Source organism: Arachis stenosperma, chromosome 3, assembly GCF_014773155.1.
Source record: "Arachis stenosperma cultivar V10309 chromosome 3, arast.V10309.gnm1.PFL2, whole genome shotgun sequence".
NCBI classification, from domain to species: Eukaryota; Viridiplantae; Streptophyta; class Magnoliopsida; order Fabales; family Fabaceae; genus Arachis; species Arachis stenosperma.
This window is the reverse complement of record NC_080379.1, coordinates 37,110,572-37,133,206: the sequence shown is the minus strand read 5'-3', so window position 1 is coordinate 37,133,206 and position 22,635 is coordinate 37,110,572. Positions and strand designations below refer to the sequence as shown.

The 22,635-nt window shown below is 38.1% G+C and overlaps 1 protein-coding gene and 2 long non-coding RNA genes across 4 annotated transcripts; 2 read left to right on the top strand and 1 right to left on the bottom strand.

The window, feature by feature from the left end:
• Positions 1–882, bottom strand: LOC130965911 (uncharacterized). Its single transcript, XM_057890668.1, has one exon. It carries the CDS (start codon positions 880–882, stop codon positions 1–3), a length of 882 nt encoding a protein of 293 aa, XP_057746651.1.
• Positions 883–1,233: 351 nt separating this feature from the next.
• On the top strand, positions 1,234–5,055 carry LOC130968718 (uncharacterized). Its single transcript, XR_009081728.1, has 3 exons — positions 1,234–1,601; positions 2,639–2,698; positions 3,609–5,055. It is a non-coding gene; the product is annotated as an uncharacterized LOC130968718 (long non-coding RNA).
• A 58-nt stretch (positions 5,056–5,113) lies between these two features.
• LOC130968719 (uncharacterized) lies at positions 5,114–14,683 on the top strand. 2 transcript variants are annotated; one of them, XR_009081730.1, is made up of 4 exons: positions 5,114–10,930; positions 11,042–12,891; positions 13,001–13,925; positions 14,039–14,683. It is a non-coding gene; the product is annotated as an uncharacterized LOC130968719 (long non-coding RNA). The 2 variants fall into 2 exon arrangements; XR_009081729.1 differs by having other exon boundaries at positions 5,114–12,891.
• Positions 14,684–22,635: the final 7,952 nt, after the last annotated feature.

Sequence of the window (22,635 nt, the reverse complement as noted above, 5' to 3'; positions counted from 1 at the left end):
TCAACTACCCCTGTTGTCATCTCCGGCATTACCATCAACAACAACAAAGTTCCTACTACTCCACTCTCCATAACTGGTCAAGGATCGTTGATACACCTCTTCTGAACCACCTTCGTTGGAATTAAAAATATGCCTGTTCCTCTCAAGCCACATATTCCAAATGACCGCAAAGAAGCACCTCAGCCATTGATTCCGCTCCTCTTTTCTGTTCACGACGCTTGTCCAACTCTCAAAATGTTCCTTTAGTGAGCCCGGAATAGACCACGCTCTCCCGAGATCAGAAAGCCATCGACACCATACCTGCCAAATAAACTCACATCCCAAGAACAAGTGGTAAATATGTTCGACGTCCCTTTTACAAAACACACATATATTGTCACCATGCCTAAGTATTCCAAATCTATGTAGTCTTTCTTTGGTATTTACTCTTCCTATCAGAACAAACCAAATAAATAACTCCACTCGTGGTGGCGCCAAACCTTTCCATATGGTTCTGGTGAAGCTGAAGCTTGTGATATCCTCTGGGAGAGTCTCTGATTGCACCACCTGCACAAAAGAGTTAGTTGAAAAAATTCCTTCCTTGTCATACTTCCACACGAGCTTGTCTTGCTTATCACTTGCTAGTTTAATAGGCCTTAAAGCCTCATGTAACCTATTCAATAATTTCAACTCCCATTGATATAGGCCTCGCCTCCACTGGAAATTCCAAACCCACTCTAACTCATCCCAAAATCCGCAATCCCCTATGACAGATCCTTGCTGGTTTGAAATAGAGAAAAGTCTCGGGAACCTCAACTTGAGTGAACCGCCTTGTAACCAGACATCTTCCCAGAATAGAGTCCTTCTGCCATCACCCACCTCCATAGACAACTCAGTAATCATCTTGTCCCTTACATTACTACCCTTGATATTTTTTTGGAGTTTGGACTTTTGTTTAAAGAGAAATTAGGGTTTGCGTAATAAATGATAAAAGATGAATTAGAGTAAAAAGAGGTAATTAATAATAACAAGGTTCTGAAAATCGGACCGGACCGGCCGGTCCGACCAGTTTAACTGCGAACCAGTAGCCTTTACAGTTTGGTTCAACACAAAACCGGCAGAATCAAAACCGTTTTCAAACCGCTGAACCGGTCAAAAACCGGTCGGTCGAACCGAACCGAAACCCGGCCGGTTTTCTTATTTTGCCCAAAAACGCCAAAACGCAGGCGTTTAGCATTCAATCGAACACCCCAGTCCCCAACCCTACCAACCCTAACTCCCTCTAATTCTCCAACGGCGCAGCACACTCCCTCTCTCGTCCCTCCCATTACTCTCGAGCTGGCGGTTCCTCTCAACACCGGCGAGCTCAATCCCTCCCTTTCGTTTAGCCGCCAAACTGCTCCTGACGCTGTCGCCGGTTGGAGCTTCGAAGCTCACTCGGTCCCTCACTCAGCTAACGTCCCAGACTCTCAGCAGTGGAAGCACAGTCGCCGGGCTTGCCTCCTGCCTCTGTCGTGTAGCTCTGTTCCTCCGTCGCAAACTTTGCTCCTCCGTCGCAAGCTCTGTTCCTGCCTCCATCGCCAGTTCTGTTCATGCCTCCGTCGCCAGCTCTGTTCTTCTAGGTATTTTACTATTTTTTTCACTGATTGTTCGGTCTTCTTCTTGGTTTGAACTTTGAAGTTCTGAAATTGTTATTCTTTGGTCTTCTTCTTCAGTCTTCTTCTTCAATTTTTGTTCCATTTTTAGTGTGATTGTTTTCAATTTTTGGTCTTCTTCTTCTTTACTGATGGCTCGTTCCCTCTGTTAGTTTGTTACTCTGTTTTAGTGTGAATGTTTTCTAATTGCTCAATGGCTCGATTGCTCTGTTAGTTTACTGATGGCTCTGTTAGTTTGTTATCTGGCTTACTAGTTGCGGATGGCTCCTAATTTTTTTGCTGGCCTCTCGTAGATTGTTTGGTTCTGATTCAGTGATTCCAGAACGCCTAATGTTGATGTTTTTGTGTTTTGCTGCTTTGTATTTGTTAATTTGTTGAATGGCTGAATGCTTTGTATTTGATAATTTGTTAGAATGTATGGTTCTGAATTCTGATTCAGTGATTCCAGAACGCCTAATGTTGATGAATACTTGTATTTGAATTATGATTCAATGATTCAAGAACTCCTAATTTGTTAGAATGTTGATGAATACTTGTATTTGAATGGCTGAATTCTGCTTTGTATTTGAATACTTGAATGGCTGAATGCTGTAGGCTGTAGGCAGAATTACCTTGTGTTGAATGGCTGAATGCCTGAGGCAGATATGGTCTTGTGTTGTGGTTAAGAATATGCTGTTAGTTTCCATTGTGTTTGGCTCCTGCTTTAGGTTAAGAACATGGTTGATTTTTATTGTTAATGTTTGTTGCTGTTTTGTAGTTGCTGTTTTGTAATTGCAGGTTGCAGGTTTAGTGTGATTATTGGTTAATGTTTTGTAATGTTTGGTGCTGAAGGCTGATTGTTGAGTTCAGATATAGTTGTTTATTTTGACTTGGGTAAAGAGACTTATGGTCATTTATAGTTGCTGGTTTTGCTGGTTTTGGAATGTTGAATGCTGGTTTTGCTGAAATATTTTGGCCACTAGAGCTTTTTTGATCAACTTCTGCTGAGAATATGCTATACACAGGTCTATGATCACTTGATCAGAGAATCTTGACTCCCCACGAACGTAAGATAATTGGTGAAGGTCTCTCCCATGCCATAAGATTCTATCACACCTTGAGAAAAAAGCATGCATTATTTTGATTGTTTTGTATTTTCATTAACCACTTCTCTGATTGTTTTGTATTTCCATTAACCACTTCTCTGATTGATAAATCTTTATGTTGACATTTAATATTTGATATTTTTTATATTATTTAACTTGAGTTTGTATATTAATAAGAGTATATGAATTTGATTGATGACATTTAAGGTAGTTTTTTAAATTTGAAAATTATTTTAATATTTATATTATACTATAATTATATTTTAGGATGTTTATTTATAATTTATTTATTATTTTATTTTAAAACGGTTTTTCTAGTTGAACCATCGGTTAAACCGGTTGGACCATTGAACCAGTGAACCAGTAGCTAGAGCGGTTTGATGACCGGTCCGGTTTTCTAAACCTTGAATAATAATTAATTTTGTATTTTTTAAAAAATAAAATTTAAATAATTAATAATTAATGACAATTAATTAGTATAGAATATAGTTTAAATATGCTTGTTGGCTTGTTGTTGGTTATGCCCCTTTTGGTTCCTAGCAGAATTGAAATTTTATATATAGATGGATATATGTATATGATTTCATTTTAGAAGTTTGAGAAATATAAGGGTACAATGGATCCCAAAGTATAAATATCCCACAAGAGCTTGACTTCGACCTTAATGTTGAAGTTTCACCACCTAAGCTTTTTCGGTACTATAAACCGTGCCCCCGCCCCCACCCCCATCCCCCCAAAAAAAGCTCACGCTATAAAATAAGGATATAAGAAAAATAGAAACAAAAAATTAACAAGATCATTCAATTATAAGTCTTTACTTTTTGGATGAGTGACTGATAATATGGCTTCACTTTTTCGACATCAACTAAACTTTGCTCTTATTATGCAGATCATACTTGCTGTAGAAAATTATACGGAAAATGATTCAAGTCGGTGTCCAAGAAGTGAACAAATAAACATACATTGGTATCATCAGAACTTCCTTGAATATGTGGAGCCATTCCGAGTTCTCGCGATCTTCTTCATTCATGAGATGAGTATATGCACCTTTCTTATGTAAAGCTGCAAGGATATATAATATCATAAAGATTATTGTATCTGCTAAACAAAAAAATGCACAGTTATAGCACAATAGATAAATAATAGGATATATAATGAATACTTACGATAGAAAGTGATATTTAATAATGAAGACAAGTGGTGCTGTTTTCGTTAGCAACCTACAGGTTCAAAGTTACTCTCTGGTAAATCACATTAGGGAGCTACTATGGTACTGAAAGAAAGATCTTTCAGTAGCTGTGAAGAGTGTATGTTACTTAATTGGTGGTAGGAACACATGTTTTGTTGAAGTGTTCATTATGTTTGCAGATGCTGCAGTTGGAGGCAGGTAGTTCAATCGAGGATCCCATAGTTCAGAAGGATTGTGTCAGACTTCCTAATTAACAAAGAAATTAAGAAATATTAATGAGTTTGGTTTAGGAAAATAAATATAATATAATAATAATAATGTTATTTTTTGTTTTGATATTTGGACTGGATGAATGTGAAAATATTGTATGGACCATGAATTATCATGGACAAGTTAAAGAGAGTTAGACTCTTTTTGTGTTAAGAAACATAAAAAAAATTGTTTTAGTGACCAAAAATGATAGCAATGAAGTCCAATTTTTGAAAACAAGAAGATTTATGAAATTTATTTGGCTTTGACCAAAAAATCGAAAGATATTTTTTTATTTGTTCCCAACAGCCATGGAAGGAGATATTTCTTCATGTGTAAATGAAGACAGTGTTGGAGTCCACGGTGACAACATTGTTTTAATATTTTCAATCCAACCGTATGTGGGTTTTTCACTCTCACTGAATTCAATTCAAAAGGAACCATAAACCCTATGCAACCCAACAAGCATTCACCATCGCCTGTTGCACCCCAGAGATAAAACTAGCCTAACTGTTGTCGTCTCCGGTGTTGATTGTGTCGGGTTCTTGTCATCGTCCGTCCTGTCATCAAGTCACACGTAGGTCCTGCTTGTGGCATCCCTGTCGCAAAGGCTTGCCAGTCATCGTCTCTTTGAGGTCTCTATCTGACTCCATCTGACTTTATTTCATTTTCTTTCTCGCCGTGGTTTCCATTCTCCTGTCACCGTCGCTATCCTTCCTACGTGGCCGCTGGTAAGATCTTTATCTTCAAGTTAATTTTTGTTGTTTAATTCTAAGTTGTTAAGCTAGGTTTAATTTTGAGCTGCTGAGTTAATAATACTGATTTTGTTGATGCTTGCATACTTTGAGTTGGTGATATTCTGATTCGTGATTATTAGTGCCTTTGTTAGCTAAAAAGTTGTTTGTGATCATTTTTAACGTGTAGATCGTATTAATGTTGAGACAATAATACTTGTGTTAATTAAAATGTGATGATTATCATAATTATTAATGTAAAATGTGGAATCCAATGCAAATAGAGGGTGAACAATAATAGCTTGTCAGATTTCTTTTCACATTTGACTGCGGAAATCCGATAGCTTGGTTTATTGTGATTATGGATACAAAACCAATTAGTTTGTTACTCACTAGATTTTTGTGCCCTATAATTAAATTTAGTTGATATTTGTTATTCCAACAGGTAGGTAAAAAATTTTAGTAAAAGAATAACAAATACAAATTTAGTAATTGCTTTATAAAACCTTTAGAAGAATGGGTTGTTGGTTAGATTTAGCAACTAAAATTGGGTATTGCGACATCAATATGTATTGGTTGTTACCTGATGTTATAAGTCCCAATGTATTAGATATGATCTTGAATTACAGATGGAAGTGACTCTAAGCGAGGGGACTAGTGATTGCTGTGGAAGTGATAGTGATGCTTACAAGGAGTCGAGCCATAGGGGTTTTAGCGGTGACATGGCCGATGATGAATGTGGGGACTTGGAAGACGTTGCTGGACTGAGTGTCGACGACATATTAGAGAAGGTTTGGGACAACATTGACAGTGTGTATGAGTTTTATAGGAGGTATGGGAAAGTTCATAGATTTAGGATGTGAAAGGGTGACTTGGACAAAGGCTGTGATGAGAATTCGGTTAGATATAGATTTTTTTGTAACAAAGAAGGATTAAATGAACGTAAACACTAAAACAGAGTTGACAGAAAAAGGGTACACAAACCGGAGATAAGAACAAACTGCAAGGTAATATTCTCAATATATTTAGACAAAAATGATAAGGCTTGGAAGGTGAGAAAATTACTTGTTGAACACAATCACAAACTAACACCGGCAGGAATGGTACATCTGATTGCCAATCATCGTGGGTTAACTAAAGCAGGAAAGACTTAGATTAATGAGATGCATGCACATGGCATTGCAAAATCTAAGATTGTGAGGTACATGGCTGGTATGGCCAATGGGCATTCTTTGTTGGGGTTCTTGAAGAAGGATGTCTACAACTATGTTGACAAAGTCCGGTAGGCAAAAATAGCAGACGGTGATGCAAATTCTATGATAGTGTATCTAGAGGGAAAGGCTGAGGCAGACCTACTGGTGATCGCAAAACACATCACCAGTGATGATAGGCTAGCGAACTTGATCTTGGCAAATGGATCTAGCAGACTTGATTACCAATATAAAAGACTAGCTGTGATTTTTTCTGGATCAAATAATCATAAGCAGATAACGATATTTGGGTTTCGTTTGTTACTTGACGAAAGTGTGTCATTGTATAGGTGGATGCTAGATAATTTGCTAGAGATCATGTGTAGTAAGAAGCCGTGTGTAGTTTTGACTGATGGTGACAAAGTTATGATTAAAGCAGTATCTGAAGTCCTTTCTGATGCGACTCATCGTTTGTGTGCATGGCATGTGGAAAAAAATGATACTTTAAATGTCAAAGATGAGGAATTGTGTCAATTGTTGAAAAGATGGTTGTATGCTGAGTGGTGGACGAAATTGTGATCATCAATATTGGCTCCTTGGTATGTACACAAAAACTATTGTGTCTCTGGGTTAAATTCACAACTCCGTTCAACTAACCAGCAAGTGTACTGGGTCGTCCAAGTAATAAACCTTACGTGAGTAAAGGTCGAATCCACAGAGATTGTTGGTATGAAGCAAGCTATGGTCACCTTGTAAATCTCAGTTAGGCAGATTAAAAAGTTATGGGTTCGAAAATCAATAATAAATGAAAAATAAAAAGGGATAGAATACTTATGCCGATTCATTGGTGAGAATTTCAGATAAGTGGATGGAGATGCTGTATGGCTCAAGGACGCCTGCTCTCCTACTGCTTCTACTCAATCCTTCTTACTCCTTTCCATGGCAAGCTTTGTATAGGGGTTCACCATCAGCGGTGGCTACTTTCAATCCTCTCGGGAAAATGATCCTATGCGGCTGTCACTCGCACGGCTAATCGTCTGGAGGCATCACCCGTGGTTGATGGCTACATCCCATCCTCGCAGTGAAAACTAATGCTCACGCACTCTGTCACAGTACGGCTAATCACTGGTTGGTTCCCGCGCCTACTGGAATAGAATCCCTTGATTCTTTTGCGTCTGTCACTAACGCCCAGTATTTGCAAGTTTGAAGCACGTCACAGTCATTCATTACCGGAATCCTACTCGGAATACCACAGACAAGGTTAGACTTTCCGGATTCCCAGGATCCTACTCGGAATACCACAGACAAGGTGAGACTTTCCGAATCCTCATAAATGCCACCATCTATCTAGCTTATACCACGAAGATTCTGTTGGGGAATCTAAGAGATACACATTCAAGCTCTGTTGCATGTAGAACGGAAGTGGTTGTCAATCACGCGCGTTCATAAGTGAGAATGATAATGAGGGTTATCTAACTCATCACATTCATCATGTTCTTGGGTACGAATGAATATCTTGGAATAAGAATAAAAGAGGAATTGAATAAAAGAAAGTAGAAATTCATTAATACTTGAGGTACAGCAGAGCTCCACACCCTTAATCTATGGTGTGCAGAAACTCCACCGTTGAAAATACATAAGTAAAAGAGGTTCAGGCATGGCCGAATGGCCAGCCCTCTCCATGATCAAGTGACCGAATATTCAAGGAGATTAAACTGTCAAAAGATGTCTAATACAATAGATAAATGTCCTATATATACTAGACTAGCTACTAGGGTTTACATGAGTAAGTATTTGATGCATAAATCCACTTCCGGGGCCCACTTGGTGTGTGCTTGGGCTGAGCTTGATCTATCCACGAGCTGAGGCTTCTCTTGGAGTTGAACTTCGAGTTATGACGTGTTTTGGGCGTTCAACTCCGGATCATGACGTTTTTCTGGCGTTTAACTCCAGACAGCAGCATGTACTTGGCGTTCAACGCCAAGTTACGTCGTCAATTTCCGAATAAAGTATGGACTATTATATATTGCTGGAAAGCCCTGGATGTCTACTTTCCAACGCCATTGAGAGCGCGCCATTTGGAGTTCTGTAGCTCCAGAAAATCCATTTCGAGTGCAGGGAGGTCAGAATCCAACAGCATCAGCAGTCCTTTTGTCAGCCTTTTTCAGAGTTTTGCTCAAATCCCTCAATTTCAGCCAGAAATTACCTGAAATCACAGAAAAACACACAAACTCATAGTAAAGTCCAGAAATGTGAATTTAACATAAAAACTAAGGAAAACATCCCTAAAAGTAGCTTGAACTTACTAAAAACTATCTAAAAACAATGCCAAAAAGCGTATAAATTATCCGCTCATCACTGAACTTGCAATAGAGGACTTCGAATCGGAATGGAGTAGGCTGCGGATGAGTATGATCATTGTGACAAGCAAGGGTCATGCCAAATGTATGAGAAAAGGATGATGTGGGCAAATGTTTATCTGCGTGACAAGTTCTGTGTGGGTTATCGCACAACATCCCGTTGTGAAGGGATTAATGCATTTGTCAACAAATATTTGAAGTCTACCTACATGATTTTGGAGCTGGTGTAGAGCTTACAGATAGTTGCCCGTGATTATAAGAACAAGGAGATGTTGCTCCATTTCCAATTGATCAACTCAGTTCCGGTTATGACCACCTGCCTGAGAAGTATTGAGAGGCATGCCATTACGGTATATATGAGAGAACTGTTTGGCCATGTAAAGAAGGAGATTGAAGGTGTTTGTTCCTTAAACTTGATTAGTAAATAGAGAATCATGAATACAATGGTGTACACATTGGAAGAGTATGAGGAACCTGATGTGTACATAGTGTCCTCATTTGGGAGGTCAACAAGAAAATTAGATTGTTAATGTTATTTTTGGAAGAAGAATGACTATCCATACAAGCACATGTTCTTTATTATGAAGGCAAAGCACCTAAAGGAAATACCCGATAAACTCGTTCTGAAGAGGTGGAGAATCGATGCCAAGTTACCAGAGTAGTATGTAGAAAATTGAGGAGAAGTTAGCGAGCGCAGTATCCTCCTCCAACATGGGGCACTCTATGCCGCCTCCCACTGGAGCACAGGGCGCTCCATTCCGATGTTGGGGCAACTGTAGGAGATGAACAACAACGAAAGACTATGGTTAGGAATCAAGGGGTTGCTAAGTCAAAGGGGGCCCTACAATTTGGTAAGCAAAAAATCCTTGGTAAAAGGAGGCATTGCACCTGCTGCAAAAAGACAGGGCACAGAAAGCAAAATTGTCCTACTAATCGAGAAAGCAATAAGAATCACAGGTCCGATGATGAGTCTGTGGATGGAAACGCTCCCCCTTCAGCTAACAACATTAGTTATTTATTTTTCTGCCATTTTTGTTTTGGGTGCTCATGTTTTGAAATCTTTATTCTAACTAAGATGATTCAGTTACAGGACGATGAAGACGTCAGGAAAAACTTTATCAGTTTAGGGTCGGATCATAATGAAAAGTCCACAATAGGTGATAACTTATGCTTCAACTCCAGATACAATAGGAATGTAGATTTCTTTTCTGAGGGGAGTAACTTTCTAGAATATTTGTGAAGTGTGAATGTTTCATAATTGTGGTACTTCATTATGTTGTTGTAGTGTGATTGGTAAATACAAATTTGTTGGTTTATAGACGAAATTGACCGAGTGTAAGTACGAGCATATGATTAGTCATATGGATGACTGTGTCCTTTCTCGGGATTGTTGTGTATGCTAAGCAGAATTATGATGAGGGATTTATTATTTGCAGTTGCGTAACCTCATGAATGGATTGTCGTAAGGTGGGGTCAGAAGCCCCAATCCCTAGTTGGTTTGACTCTTTTTGAAGTGGAAGGTTCGTTTTGAGGAGATCCAAAGTCATTGCAAAATTCCCTTATGACATGTCATAGTTCTAGCTTTATCTATAAACTGATTAGAATAATTTTTCAACTGAAATGTGTATTGAAGGTGAGTTGATTAAACTTGTTGCCTCATGGTTCAGAATGAGATAATAGCGTCACATTAACCTTGCCTCAAGGAAATACCTAAAGAGCATTCAACCCAGTGAGGAGAAATTTTTATTTTTTAAGCATTTTGATGGACATCATTTAATCTCAGCACAATTTAGTGCATCAAAAATTTGGAAATAGTTCTTTGTGTGATTTGGTTAACCGAATGATGTGAAGCCTAAAAGTAAACTACTTACCTAAATTTAGGCTATGACAATATTTTTTGTTAGCAATGAATACAATGAAGTTTGAAAAATGTAGGGAAGGTAAAGGAGCAACATTGATCATTTTGTTTAAGCATAACTGAATGTGGGTAACGAATAATAAAGAGGTTTAGAATATTGGAATTAAGAGTTAGTTGTAAATACTTCACGGTTGAATCGTATAAATGCTGCACCAAATGATAACGCATATCTAACGTTATTTTAAGGGTTAAGTACAATTTTGGTCCCTAACGTATAGGTAAAAAAAATTTTTCGTCCCCAACCTTTTTTGCATATAATATCGTCCCTAAAGTTCGAGTTGGTTTTAAAATTGTCATTTGGGCAAAAAAATACTTTTTAAAGATGATTTTGCCCTTGATGGTTTCTTTTCCTTCATGTCATTCACACGAAATCATTTCATCTTTCCCAAATAAATCATAATGTTTGGGAACATACTTGGTCTTTGAAACGTTTGCGTCATGCCCTACAAAAGCATTCCTACGAGGATGATCTACGCTAGTGGTTGAAGACATTGTGTTGTTGGGAGTTTGATCGAGGTTGTGTTGTCGCATTTGTCACTCATCTTCATCGCTACAGATAGCCGTTGTTGAGGTAAGCTTGCTATCCATGCAATGTCGCTTCACCTCAATTATTTCTTGCATTTTGATGGTTTGAGGTTTAGAACAATGTTGATGTATCTAAGTTGTCTATGGTTTAATGTAGGTTGCACTAATTCTGGATAAAGCTAAGGTTTGTGATTATCTATTTTTTCTTTCTTATTTGTTTTAGTAATTTATTTGTGTTGAATAATAGGGTTGTTCAAGGAGAAGATAGTGAACTTTAACATGAGTGTGCATCATGGGGTGCATTCGGATATGAGGACGGGGTATTTAAGTATTTGAAGGCGGCAAACTACAATCATCGAAGAAATTAATGGCGATCGGTGGTCTTTGTTTGAGGCATATGAAGAGTTATGGCAGTTTGGATACTTGGAGTCCACCATTGCAGCATTATGGTATAAAGATCCAGCTGCAGATGATTCTGAGAATAACTTGAAGATGTTGAAAGGTGACTCAGATGCAATTACTATGTGCAAAATAGCTGAGATGAGGGGCTTGGTGGATTTGTTTGTGGTACATGATGTTGGGGATGCGGACGGGTTTCCGGAAGTTTATTATATTGACATAGGGGGAGATAATGAAGGCGTTGAAAGTGAAAAACTTAATGGTGGTGGTCTTCAGATAGTGTTATTTGAAGGAGAGCAAGAAAAGAGTGTGATAGCAAAGGATGATAACCCTGTGACTGATGCAGTTGGGGGTGCGATTGAAATAGAATTTCAGAATAAGGGTGTTTCAGTAGAGTTAAGCGATGAAGAATAGATTGGAGGAGTTTTCCATGAAAGTAGTGATGAAGATAGTGATGACCCTGAATATTTGCCATCTAATGAGGAGGGAGATAGTGCCAAAGACATCCACTTCACTAACAGTAAGGAAGAGTATGAATATGATAGTGGAGTTGGGGAAAATCATTATGTGCTAAAGATGGCTATTGCGGCCAAGGGTAAGAGGGTTGTTACAAGTGAGCTAAGTGATAAGGAAGGGACAGATAATGATGAATTGGAAGTAGACTATATGATTGGTGGAGATGATTTGGGGCTGATAATGCAGAGGAGGAAGCTGATGGTGGATTAGAATGTGAGGGCCAAAGGTTTCCAATCCATGAACCTCAAAATGACTAACTACAAATGGGAGGTGGAAACACTTTATGAATCTAGGCAAGAGTTTAAAGATACTGTGGCAGCTTATGCAGTTCAGACAGCTAGGAATATCAAGTTCAAGAAGTGTGACTTGGTAAGGGTGAGAGCTGTTTGTCACAAATAGTGCCGTTTTTGACTTTATGCATACAGGGTTGGGGAGGAGTCAACATGACAATAAGAAGCATAAATTTGCAATATACTTGCATTTAGACACACAAGGTTGGCATAATGCACTCCAAATGGCTATGCAACTAGTTTAAAAAGAATATGGAGTCCAATCTAATAATCAAGATAAAGGAGTTGGTGGCAAAGGCACACAAAAAATGGAATCTAACTATGACTAAATTAATGGTAGCAAAAACCAAGCAAGAGGCATTGAGCCAGATTCAGGGTGCATTTAGGGAGCAATATAAAAGGATTAATGATTATTGTGCTAAACTTCTAAGAGCAAATCCAGGATCACCCATCTACCTGAAAGTGATTCAGTCAACAGATTTTTCTCAAGATATCCAGAACCCAAGCTTGATTAATTAATATGTATTCCAGAGACTGTATGTATGCTTTGATGATGCAAGAAAAAAGCTTCCAATACTGTAGACCATTTGTTAGTTTGGATGGATGCTTCTTAAAGACTCCTAAGGGTGGACAACTGCTGATTGCAATTAGAAGAGACCCGAACGACGAGATTCTTCCAATTGCTTATGCAATTGTTGAAGCCGAGACAAAGGATTCTTGGGTTTGGTTTTTACTCCATCTTGCTGAGGATTTGGGGCCGGAGAAAATTGCAAAATGCACCTTCATGTATGATCCGCAAAAGGTAATGATACATTTTACACTATTGTTGTGCTTTAACAAATAATGATTGTTTGAAATTAGATACAATAAATTGTGGACTAACCAAATGCATGTGAACCTTCATTTCGTAGGGATTATTACCAGCGTTCAAAGAGGTCATACCAGGGTTAGATAACAGATTCTGCGCGAGGCATCTGTATAGCAATTTCAGGAAAAAGTTTCTTGGTTTGGAGCTGAAGAACAGAATGTGGCAGTGTGCAAAGGTAACTCATTAGAGGGATTGGGAGAAGGAAATAAAATCTGAGACTTGTGAGTGAGGGGGCATTTTGACATTTAAACAGCATTCCACCCAAGTTTTGGTCTCGTTCTAGATTTACTTTTCATTCAAAATGTGATACCCTTGTTAATAACATGAGTGAAAGTTTTAATGTTGTCATAGTAGAGGTAAGAGAAAAACCTATTGTAACTATGTTAGAGGATATTAGGGTGTATCTGATGACTAGATGGGCTACCAATAGAGATAGGGTTCAGCTTTACCAAGAAAACATTATGCCAATAATTAGGAAGAAATTAGAGAAAAGGACAAGATTAGCTAGGGACTGGAGGCCATACTAGTTAGCTGCTAATAAGTATGAGGTCATATGTGGGTTAGATACATTTATTGTAGATCTGGCTGCTGTTGAATGTTCTTATAGGAAGTGGCAGATGAGTGGTATTCTATGTCCTCGTTCCATTAGTTACATTAACTTCAAAGAACATGATTTGGAATCCTATATGGATGACTACTATAAGAAGGATGCTTACCTGAAGTGCTATTAGAAGGTGATGTATCCTGTGAATGGACCGGATCTATGGGAGAGAACTCAATATGATGATGTTATGCCACCTCCATATAAGAGGCCAAGTCACAGACCTGTGAAGAAGAGGAAGCGAGGACCTAAAGATGAGGATAATAGAAGCCAAAATCACCTATCATAGAGGGGTCAAATTCAAAGATGCTCAAACTGTGGTGCTGTAGGACACAAGAAGGAGGGCTGCACAAAGCCTAAAAAGAATGTATGTGCCATTATATTCTAGGGTTTAGTTCATATTATGCTATGTATATATTTCACTATTTGCTTATGTATTTAATTGTGATTCTTTCTATATAATTGTCATTACCTTTATAGGCCCAAATCTCAACACAACAAGTTGCTAAAGCTCCTAAGAGAAGGAGGAAGCCTACATCCAAACAACCCCTTGGTCAAACAGTTCAAATAGGGAGGAAGAGAAAGAATTCATCCTCACAGCCCAACCTTCCAGCAACTCAGCCCAAGAATGCATTAACTCATCCCAACAACCAACTCCAACTTAACTCTAAAGCATCTTCAACCCAACCATTGGCCAAGAACAAGAGTGCAGCAGCAGCAACCTCCTCCAACAAGAAACAATCACTAAGTCAACCAACTGAGAGAAAGAGGCCTTTTTCTGTCATCCAAACTGGTGCACCACATATTCCTCTATAGAAGCTCAAGCTAATGGCAAAATTAACTCCTAGTGAATGGAGAAATCTTTAGATATTGCTTGTTATGTTTTTTTGTTATCACTGTGTTACTTAGTTGGAAATAATGCTTTATGCACACTATCTTGAATCCTTTTTTTTGGTATTAGGTGTTTCAGCACACTATCTTTGAATTCTATTTTTTGTTTTAGTGGCATGACATCTATTGTAAGCTATGGTATCAACTTAGACTTGTGTAATCTATGGGTAGAATTGTGTTTGTTTTAACTTGTCTTTAATTGAAATTGGCCATTAGGTCATTACTGGAGTTACATATCTCATTCCTACATATTGCTTTACTAGTTTGCTACATTAAGATTGAAAATTAAAACAACACAGATGATACACTATTAAACAGGTTCACAAATGATACACCCCTAAACATCACTTTCATTTATTGCTTCAAACAGGTTAACAAATGATACAATATTAAACCATTGTAACATCACAAATTATCCTCAAAATTTATCCATAGAACACAACAATCTCCTAAAATTGCCTAACTAATCATCTATAATTTCGGTGCATTCCATATGGTTGCCTTGTATAGATTCTGCAGCAACAAAAATAAAAACCCAATCCAGCCAATAATCCCTAAAGCAGCAACAATCCTAAGCTTCCATTCAACATCTTTCAATCGTGATTTTAAGCTTGTAATTTTCCTCTTGGTTCTTGCAGTTTCAGTGTTCTGCTGAGCTCCTCCAAGTTGCGGATCTACTCAACAAAAAAAATCACAACCATCCTGAACCTAACACAAGCCAGAAACATAGGTGAAAAAATCTCAAATTCCAAAACTTAGATTTGCAAGTGAAGAACAACAACATACCTCATAATATATGCAACCCCAAAATCTTTGCCTTAGGTTATCCTTCGTTGATGAAGTTCGCAGAATTGGCCTCTCTCTATGTCTGCATAGCAACTCCTTCACATGTGAACGAAATCGGAAAGACCTTGAACTCTGGGAAGCCATGGATGGCTGAGCATTGAACCCTACCTCTACTTTGTTGAACCCTAGTGCTGTTGCTTTCCGTTGAGCTTCCAAAGAAGACGATCGTGTTATCCTCTTCTCTAACTCCATTTCACCCATTTCATGATGGGCCAGTGCCTCACCAGCATCCCGATCAGCTTGCGGATCAGGTAGACCCTGAGCCTGAGCCCATGGAGGAGCATTTTCCAGAGCCTGTACCGGAGGAGGACATCCCAGTGGAGCAGATCACAGTATCTTCATCCGAGCCATCTTCTGAGGAGCTGCTCACCACCTCTATTAGTGGACCACGAGTGCTGGTCAGACTAGTAGCACGAGTGCTAGTGCCCCTCCTGAGATTATAGAGATTTTCGATGACAAAGACGAGGATCCTGAGGAGTGTTCTGATGTGGTTGTGATATCCTCTGACGATGACAGCTGAGGCCTGGGAGCTACGGTTGTGCCTTTTGATAGTTTTTTGTAGTGTTAGCCTAGCTTTTGTGTTAATCTCTCACTTTTGATTAGACTCACTAAGAGAGTAGGGTGTACATAGTTGACTAGGCTAGTTCGGGTACCAGCTTAGGGGTTTTCTGTACGGACCAGGGCCCGGAGTGTTGGTTTGTACTTAGTAGGATTTCTGAAGGGTTGTATACTAACTCAGGATATATGTATATATATATATATATATATATATATATATATACACGATAGTACATGTATACGTATGTAGGATTTCTGAAGGGTTGTATACTAACTCAGGATATATGTATATATATATATATATATATATATATATATATATATATATATACACGATAGTACATGTATGCGTATGTATGGTCTATGCTATGTGTTGTGATTATATATAATGCCGGCTTGTGTATGTTTAATTAGTTGTCCTCGCAAGTTTTATTATAATATTCTTTCCAAAAACTCGATAGTACACTAACCCGATTACAGGCTTAATAATAAATAGTAAAAGTTTCATGTGAACAAGTTGGTGACACTTGATTTCTGGTATGATCATGACTTATTGGGAATTGGGTTGTTACAACTTGGTATCAGAGCAGTTCATTCCTATAAAAGCCTGGGGATATGGATTGAATCATGCTTTATTGCATTCTCTGAGTTGTGTCTCATGCATATAGGATATCGTTGTGATATGAATTGCATGACTATCGCTGTGTTTTTATTTTAGAGACTATTCACACTTTGCCTGAGATGTTAAGACTGATCACCTTAATATTACATGTTGGGTGTGAACAGGATCTTGATGGTTGCACTGGGACGAGGACGTGGTAGGCGTGGTGCGAATCTTGTAGAGGAACCGACGAGGGGTGCGTATGCTTTTATAGCTGCAATGAACACCATGGCTGAGGCTGTGCGTGAAACGGCAACTGCTACTATGCGAGCAATTGACCGTTTAGGAGAGAAGAACGGAGATCGTAACGGAGGACGCAATGGTGAGCGTGGTGGAGACGATAATGATAATGAAGGCGCTAGAAACCACGATAATCCTATGACACTAACAACCTTTTTGAAGGTGAATCTGCCCAAGTTTAAGGGGACGCTTGTTGCAACTGAAGCTGACAATTGGTTCCGTGGTATTGAAAGTCACTGCGAGCGCAACATGTACCAGAAAGACAACACGTGGAGTTTGCGACCTATATACTAGAGGAAGAAGCTGAACATTGGTGGCATAGAGTGCAACGCTTGTTGAGGCAGGAGCTGGAGGATACTGACTGGGATACTTTTAAGGAGGAATTTTACAAAAAGTATTTTCCTAGAACTGTTCGTGATGCTAAAGAAATGGAACTGATGCAGTTGACGCAGGGGAATATGTCAGTGGCAGAATATACTAAAAAATTTGAGGATTTGTGTCGATTCTCTAAGATCTGTCAGGAAAACCCAGATGATTTTGAAGAATGGAAGTGTTTGAAGTACGAAGGAGGACTCCACGAAGAGCTAATGCATTCGTTAGTACCACTAGAAATACAGAATTTTGTAGAGCTTGTCAATAAGAGTCAGTTGGTGAAAGACTGTACAAAGAAGTTGGCGGCAACAAAGATGAGTCGTCAAGAATTACCTCCAAAAAATTTTAATCGGTATATAGCCCCTCAGGGAAGGAACTTTAAAATGAATAGGACACTTTCTTATGGGAATCAGCAAGTTAGTAATCTTCCTGCTCGTGACAATATTGATAGGCAAGGACAAGATACTGAAAAGCGACCACAGCCAGCACTAGCAAACCTTGTTTGTAATCAGTGTGGGAAGGACCATGGTAGGAATCCTTGTCGATTGGGTTCGAACGTTTGTTATTTTTGTGGTATGCCTGGACACATGGCGAGAAATTGTGAGAAGAAAATTGCTCAAGATTTAGCTAAATCTCAGCAGCCAGGAAGAGTATTTACAATGATGACTGAAGATGCTCGTACTTGGACTCCCTGACCCAAGGTCAGTATTGTGTTAAGACTCGCTTCTTAACTGCACTTTATGATTCTGGTACGTCGCATTCTTGTATTTCTTTAAATGTTACACGTAAGTTGAGACGAGATGAGGAAACATAACACACCTGAGCACTAGAAAATAAGATAAGAACCATTTACTCGCACCTGTTTACAGGTAAAGGAAATTTTGAGGGTAAAATTTTCTGTTAGGAGGGTAGGATGTAACAACTCTAATTTTTGCACTAATGCGAGTTTTTCTTAAAATAATATTTTAAAACGATTAGTTTTATTTTGATGAGTCGACTTCGAACCCCGAAGTAAAATAAATGGTAATATAATTTTATTATTATATTATTTATTTATTTTACTTGCTCTAATTATAAAGAAGCCTAGATAATAATATTAATATTATTATTATCAAGTTCGACTTTTACCAATAAAAATTAATTATTGTTATTTTTTGATGAGCTTAAAATTGCTAACGCTTTATTAAATATCTTTTATTTCTAAGTTACTAATGTCATTTATATTAATAACTCATATACATTTAAATTTATATTATTATTATTATTATTATTATTATTATTATTATTATTATTTCGGTATTATCTATATTATCATTACATATATATATATATATATATATATATATATATATATATATATATATATATATATCAAAGGTAAAGAAAAGGGGAAAGGTGACTTTAATATAGGAATGTAAAATAAGAACTTGACAGCTCATGAAGTCTTAATCACCACCAATTACTTTCTTTGCTTAACTTTTCATTTCATTCATTAAGCCTCAGGAAAAAAAAAAAAGAAAAGAGAGAGAGACCGAAGCTTTATGAGAGAACCGTAAAATCCTCTAACCTTCCAGCCTTGATTTTTTGCGATCCGTAACTCCAATAAAAAATATAATCCGGTAAAAGTGTTCGTATCTTCCTCCTTTACGTGTTGGCGTTATTTTTGTCCAGTGAAAGTCGATGGTGACGTAATATCCCTACCCCTTGAGTTTGGCCAACTAGAGTTCTACGAGCCACGGAGAATTCAGGACGTTTTTTCCTTCAGCAACTCGGTTAGAAAGCTTCTCCGGAGCTTCGAGTATTTTGATTTCGTACGAAGATAAGGTTTTGATAAATTTTCACCGACTAAATGATATTTGATAAGTGAATTGATGTTTGGATTGAGTGTTATTGAAATTTGATTGCATTTCATGTTGAATTTTGTTGATATATTGGTATTTTGATGAGGTTGTGTTTCAGTCAACTCGAGAATGGATAAAATTTTAAGTTAATATTTTGATAAAAAATAAAACAGATTTTCGGTCTCGTTGGAGGACAAGAAATTAGTTTGGAAATTTTATTTTGAAGGATGTCATTTTATTTTTATAAAATGACTGAGGTTATGTTTATAATTATAAACTAAGTTTTGAAAGAAAAATGCTATTTTGAGTTTTTATTCAAAATTACTCTCTATATTAAAATAAATTTTTTTCATCAAAGATAAATTATATCGTGAAATGATACAAAGGAGAAGAGGAAGAACGAAAAGTAAAGGAAAGAAAGATAATTAAAGGAATCTTTGCCATAGGAGAGCAGAGAATAAAGATTAAAGAATATTTTAACTAAAAGGATCTCTGCCACGAGAGAGCAGAGAACAAAGATTAAAGGAATATATTAATTAATGAAATGACTGTCACAGGAGAGCAGATGTGACATTGTTTGGGCCTTAGTGCCAAATGCAAAGTGGGGACGCCCACACATTGAGAACTATTTTCCAGATGTACGCTTATTGATTTGGAAAGTCACACTGTATGCGGCCTAGCCATACGACTTAAAGTCACACTGTATGCGGCCTAACCGTACGACTTATAAGCACATTGTATGCATCTGAAAAACCATATCTAGGACTCGTGCCCGGGTAATGTCGGAAGCGGGTAGGCAACCGACACAAAAGCTCATGGTCTGAGTTAGAAATAGACATGCATCATCCTTGTTGCGCATTTGCATTTTATTTGACACTGTGAAATTGTTTGTGATTGTCTTCTTGTGTTTTTACATTCCTTAATGTTATTCTGAATTGTGGTGACTAGATATTTCTTTGTGACACTTGCATATTTCGTTGTGAATTACTTGAATTGTGGTAACCCTGACTAAACTAACCACCCTCGACCCTATTAAGAACTCCCCAGTTCTTACCCCTTTTCTTCCTTCCATTCAGATGGAGACCGGAGTTATATTTTACGAGATGGACCCTCCCTATATATACGAGGATATTGTACAACATAGGTTTTATGTAGTAGCTGCGGAGATTAGGACTCGTATGTACATTCTGCGTGATCATCCCTTCCATAACCCGATTGACACTCCATAGTTTTAACCCCGACATGCCCTATGAGTTCCCACTACAGTGGTTCCACCCAGATGCTCTATTTCACCCGTTTCATGATGGGCCGGTGCCTCACCAGCATCCCGATCAACCTGTGGATCAAGCGGACCCTGAGCCTGAGCCTATGGAGGAGCATTTTTCCAGAGTCTGTACCGGAGGAGGACATCCCAGTGGAGCAGATCTCAGTATCTTCATTCGAGCCATCTTCTGAGGAGCCGCTCACCGCCTCTATTAGTGGACCGGCGAGTGCTGGTCAGACCAGTAGCACGAGTGCCAGTGCCCCTCTTGAGATTATAGAGATTTTCAATGACGAAGACGAGGATCCTGAGGAGTGTTCTGATGTGGTTGTGATTTCCTCTGACGATGATAGCTGAGGCCTAGGAGCTACGGTTGTGCCTTTTGATAGTTTTTTTGGTGTTAGCCTAGCTTTTGTGTTAATCTCTCAATTTTGATTAGACTCATTGAGAGAATAGGGTGTACATAGTTGACTAGGCTAGTTCAGGTGCCAGCTTAGGAATTTTCTGTACGGACCAGGGCCCGGAGTGTTGGTTTGTACTTAATAGGATTTCTGAAGGGTTGTATACTAACTCAAGATATATATATATATATATATATATATATACACACGACAGTACCTGTATGCGTTTGTATGGTCTATGCTATGTGTTGTGATTATATATAATGCCGGCTTGTGTATGTTTAATTAGCTGTCCTCGCAAGTTTTCTTTGTTATAGTCTTTCCAAAAATTCGATAGTACGCTAACACGATTACATGCTTAATAATAAATAGTAAAAGTTTCATGTGAACAAGTTGGTGACACTTGATTTCTAGTATGATCATGACTTAGTGGGAATTGGGTCGTTACACAAAACATATAATTAAACATCTACAAGTTTAGAACATAATCAATCAAACGTAAAATATAATCCAAAACACTAAATTAGAATATTTTCAAAAAAATCCTTAGCCCGACGGGGAGGCCCGCCCCGCCCTGTCAAAGCCGACGGTTTAAGCGGTGCAGGTTAGGTGAACTTTTGATGTGTGGTGATCTCAATTTTCAGCTCGACTTGCTTTTTTTGGCGGGTTACGCAGGCTGACCGACGGATTTAGGCCCCTTTGCCACCCCTACATCTATCCCTTCCTCTCTCCAACCATACTCTAGCCCTCTTTCCCCTATTCTCTATCATCATTGTCGACTCCAACCATGCCGTCGTCGTGTGCTAAGCTTCCATCAGCTTTGTGCTGAACTTCCCATCACTGAGTTTTGGCTGCTCTGGCACCGTCGCTGAGCTTCCATCAACCAATGCCATCGCCGTGTGTCGTCACACTGTGCACCATCGTCACAAAAGGTCCCATTAACCAGCTCAGTCTGTGGGTACTGTTGTTATTGGATCATTTGTTGTTTGTGTTGCAAAATTGGGACATTTTCTTTTGGACCTTGTTTGGGTTTGTTTTGGATTGGCACAACTCATAAGGATTAGTCTCAAAGTAGAGCTTGGATTTCTTTTTTTATTGTGTATTTTATTCATTTTGTTTTTTTGAAGTTAACTCAGATTTCTATCATGGTTTATTTTGTTGATATTGAAGTTGTGTGATATAGAAATGGAGTCATTAGGAATAAGTTGCATATTGTATTTTCCCTTTGTTATATATAGAGACTGGAAATTATAGTTTTGGTTATAGAGGATCGAATTTCAAGGTACAGAGAATTTGTGAAGTTGACTTTGGGTGTTGATGGAAGTTTAGGAGGATATATGGGCAAAGATGCTTGATCTAAAAAATAATCAATGAAATAGATTATTAGTAGTTCCTGATTTTGGGGTTTAACTTTTAGCTTTGAGGGGGAAGAATTTGTGCCTATTTTTTGCCGCCGCCTTCTTTATTTTTCTTTTCAAATAAATAAATAACTGGTGATGTAGTTTAATTTGATTCATAATACCTGGTTTAACAATTGTACTTAATGTCTTTGTATGGACTTTTTAAAATTATTTTAAAAGCTTAATATCCATGGATACCCACGGATACCCGTCTCCTCTGCGGGAAAAATAAAAAGGGACCCATGACTGGAATGGGACGGGGACGGAATGAAGTATCCATGACTGGAATGGGACAGGGATGGAGTGCATTTTGCTAGATAGGGACGGGGAGCGGAAGAAGGGTTCTTGCTCCCATGGAGGCAGATTGTCATTCCTAAACATGTTCAATTAAAATCATGTTGGCAGAAATAATGTTACTCTCTTACTAATAATATCACAATTTTAGATGGAATATAATATCCGGATCCAATATAAATCTATTTGAAAATAGAAATCTTAATACCGTAGTACAACAATACAGTTGTAAAACTAAACCAAACATGCCCATTTCCTTTGTCTTACTCAAAAAGAATCCCGCAAGTTCCTTGCATTCATTCATTGATTGTT